At 45.9% G+C, this 3,275-nt stretch overlaps 1 protein-coding gene across 1 annotated transcript in view; it reads left to right on the forward strand.

The window, feature by feature from the left end:
- Positions 1–3,275, forward strand: part of CCDC61 (coiled-coil domain containing 61) — a 30,495-nt gene that overhangs the window by 14,290 nt on the left and 12,930 nt on the right. Inside the window, exon 4 of the mRNA XM_011975154.1 lies at positions 2,657–2,814. Within this exon, the coding sequence (XP_011830544.1) occupies positions 2,657–2,814 (158 nt within the window). The remainder of the gene's footprint in view (positions 1–2,656; positions 2,815–3,275) is intronic.

Genomic DNA, 3,275 nt, shown 5'->3' on the forward strand with positions numbered 1-3,275 from the left:
TCAGACCTCAGGAGAGACTTTTCTCCCCACCCAGTCATTGAAGATTTGACTCACAAGACAGGGAACTTCAAACAATTCAACATCTTCTGTCATATGCTGGAGTCAGCCCTCACTCAGGTAGGGCCCGGGGTGGCGGGTGCGGGTGGGAGGGGGGTTCTGTCTTCCAGGTTCCTGGGGGGTTGATGCCCAACTGATGTGTGTCAGACCCTCTACCTCTTCTTTCATCGTGGGAAGAGGGCGATCGTTTTCTTCTTTTGCCAAATGTAAATGGTTCATTTTGAATTTAATGATAGTTATTCTCATGTAGAAAATTCAGGTCACAGAGAAATACAAACAAGAAAGTAAAAATCACTCCATCCCTAATACTCGCTTCTGTTAATATTTCGGTGAAAATCACTCCAGCCATTTCTCCATGTCTCTGTTTCCAAATACCTGCGTGTATGTGTGTGTGTGTGTGTGTGTGTGTATGTGTATGTATTTGCAGACCTGTAATTATATATAGTTTATCTATTTTCCAAGGTATTCTGCAACCTGCTTGTTTTTGTTTGTTTGTTTATTTGTTTTTTTGAGATGGAGTCTCGCTCTTGTTGCCCAGGCTGGAGTGCAGTGGTGAGATCTCAGCTCACTGCAACCTCCGCCTCCCAGGTTCAAGCGATTCTCCTGCCTCAGCCTCCTGAGTAGCTGGAATTACAGGTGCATGCCACCATGCCTGGCTAATTTATTGTGTTTTTAGTAGAGATGGGGTTTCACCATGTTGACTAGGCTGGTCTGGAACTCCTGACATCAGGTGATCCACCCACCTTGGCCTCCCAAAGTGTTGCAATTACAGGCATGAACCACAGTGCCCAACCTAAAAAGTAATAATCGGGGGAAAAAAAGAAGGTTAGAACTTAGAGTGACGGGGTTGAGTGGTATTTAGATATCTTTTTTCTTTCTTTCTTTTTCTTTTTTTTTGAGGCAGAGTTTTTCTCGGTTGCCCAGACTCAGTGGCACAGTCTTAGCTCACTACAACCTCCGCCTCTTGGGTTCAAGTGATTCTCATGCCTCAGCCTCCCAAGTAGCTGGGACTATAGGCGTGCCCACCATGCCCGGCTAATTTTTGTATTTATTTATTTATTTTTTTGAGACACCGTTTCTGTCGCCCAGGCTTGAGTGCAGTGGCACGATAGTGGCTCATTGCAACCTCTGCCTCCCGGGTTCAAGCAATTCTTGTCCTTCAGCCTCCCGAGTAGCTGGAATTACAGGCATGTGCCATCATGCCCGGCTAATTTTGTATTTTTAGTAGACATGGGGTTTTGCCATCTTGGCCAGGCTGGTCTTGACTTCCTGGCGTCGAGTGATCCACCTGCCTCGACCTCCCAAAGTGCTGGGATTACAGGTGTGAGCCACTGCGCCCGCCTGGACAAGCGATAGTTTCTTGAAGGTTAGTTGCAGTGTGGAATCTGCATCCTCATCAGTGAACTTTTTGTATTGTTACCTTAAATTCCACTGACTTATCTTGCATTTTGCATGGATCTTTTTTTACCTTTGGATGACTTTGTAACATCATGCATTGGTCATTTGGAAAATCTTGGTTCACTAAGTTGCGCAGATTTTTCAAATGTTGACACATTGCCTTATACAGTATCCAGAAATCACATTTGTTAATATCCTCACCGATCTCCCCAGGAAAGTCTGTGAACACCAAGAAGCTATCAAACACCCAGTGGAAGGTACAGGTTTTCCAAAATTCTAATTTTAAGTGGAAAGCTTGAATTTTGTTATTGGCAAGACATTCTGTTAGCTGTTTCTCTTGAAGTGACAAGCTCACTTTGTTCATTTTTGAGAAAATGTCTGCCAGATAGCCCAAGTCTAAATAACCATAGTTTTGTCTGTCAGTAGTTTTTTTTTTTTTTTTTCAAGTAAAAATCGTGTTCCATGAAAAACGGCTAATTTAGCTCAAAACTCAGATGCAGAATCGCTTTTTCCTGAGACCATCGTCATACTTTGGCGTGCACAGAAGTACTTGATGTGTACTTCCCATTTTCTTGCACAACATAATGAAGAGATGTGTCCTCTAGGAGCTGGATTCAATAAAATTAATAATTTTTACTGCTTCATCGAGAACATTCCGATGTTTCATTTCCTGTGTTTTATGGTTGATTTGCTTATTTACTTGTTTGTTTATTTCTCTTGCCCAGCTCCCCGCTGAGACTGGGGAGATACAGTAACCTCCAGTGTCATTCGGTGCCAGGAGCTTGGTTTCTGCTAAGGCACCAGCAGTTTTTCCCACCATTGCTTTTGTACCATTTGCACACATGTCAACACAGTGCCAAAGACAAATGACATCTTTGTATTATTATGAAAGTAGCTTTGATCTCAGTGGACATCCCCTAAAGGGTCTCGGGGACCCCCCCCAGGGATCTGGAGACAGCACTCGGAGAGTCACAGGTCTAAGCTGTTCTCTGTGGTTGAGCATTTAGGTTCTTTCTGGTTTCTCCCTTTGATGAAGTCCTTGTGTCTGCCCTGGGACAGGGCCATGTTGATCGCCAGCCTTCGCGTAGGAAATGCTAGCCCGCCTAGAGAACAGGAAGGGCTGTGGCCCAGGTGTGTGCTAGGTGCCCTCAGTGTGGTGGTGGCGGGTGCCGTGGCAGCTCCTCCTCTCCTCTCCTGACAGAGTAGTGAGTCAGTCACCCTGGACCTGCTGACCTACACAGACCTGGAGTCCCTGCGGAACCGCAAGATGGGGGGCCGCCCAGGCTCCTTGGCCCCCAGATCGGCCCAGCTCAACTCCAAGCGCTACCTGATCCTCATCTACTCTGTGGAGTTTGACAGGTGGGGAGAAGGGACTGGCTCCAGGGCCAGGCTGGTAGGCGGGTGGGAGAGCGTGTGGGTGGATCTTAGGAAGTCCTGGCACCCAGGCAAGGTGACATTGGTTAAGCCTTGCCTTGGGAATCTCACCTGTTGGGATTTGTATCATTTAGTATTGTGTTTGGTTACAAGTAGCAGAATAACCATCACCAGTATCCTAAACAAACAATGCATCACATAACAAGATGTCTAGGTAGGTTGGCTGCCACCTGTGCAACAGTTCACTAGGGACTCAAGCTCTTTCTTTTTTTTTTTCCCCTTTACCATTGTTAATGTGTTGGCTTTTTTTTTTTTTTTTTTTTTTTTTTTTTGAGACGGTGTCTCACTGGGTCACCCAGGTTGGAGTGCAGTGGTGCGATCTCGGCTCACTGCAACATCTACCTCCCAGGTTCAAGCAATTCTTGTGCCTCAACCTCCAGAGTAGC

The sequence above is a fragment of the Mandrillus leucophaeus genome, unplaced genomic scaffold, assembly GCF_000951045.1.
Source record: "Mandrillus leucophaeus isolate KB7577 unplaced genomic scaffold, Mleu.le_1.0 Scaffold151, whole genome shotgun sequence".
In the NCBI taxonomy this organism is placed as follows: Eukaryota; Metazoa; Chordata; class Mammalia; order Primates; family Cercopithecidae; genus Mandrillus; species Mandrillus leucophaeus.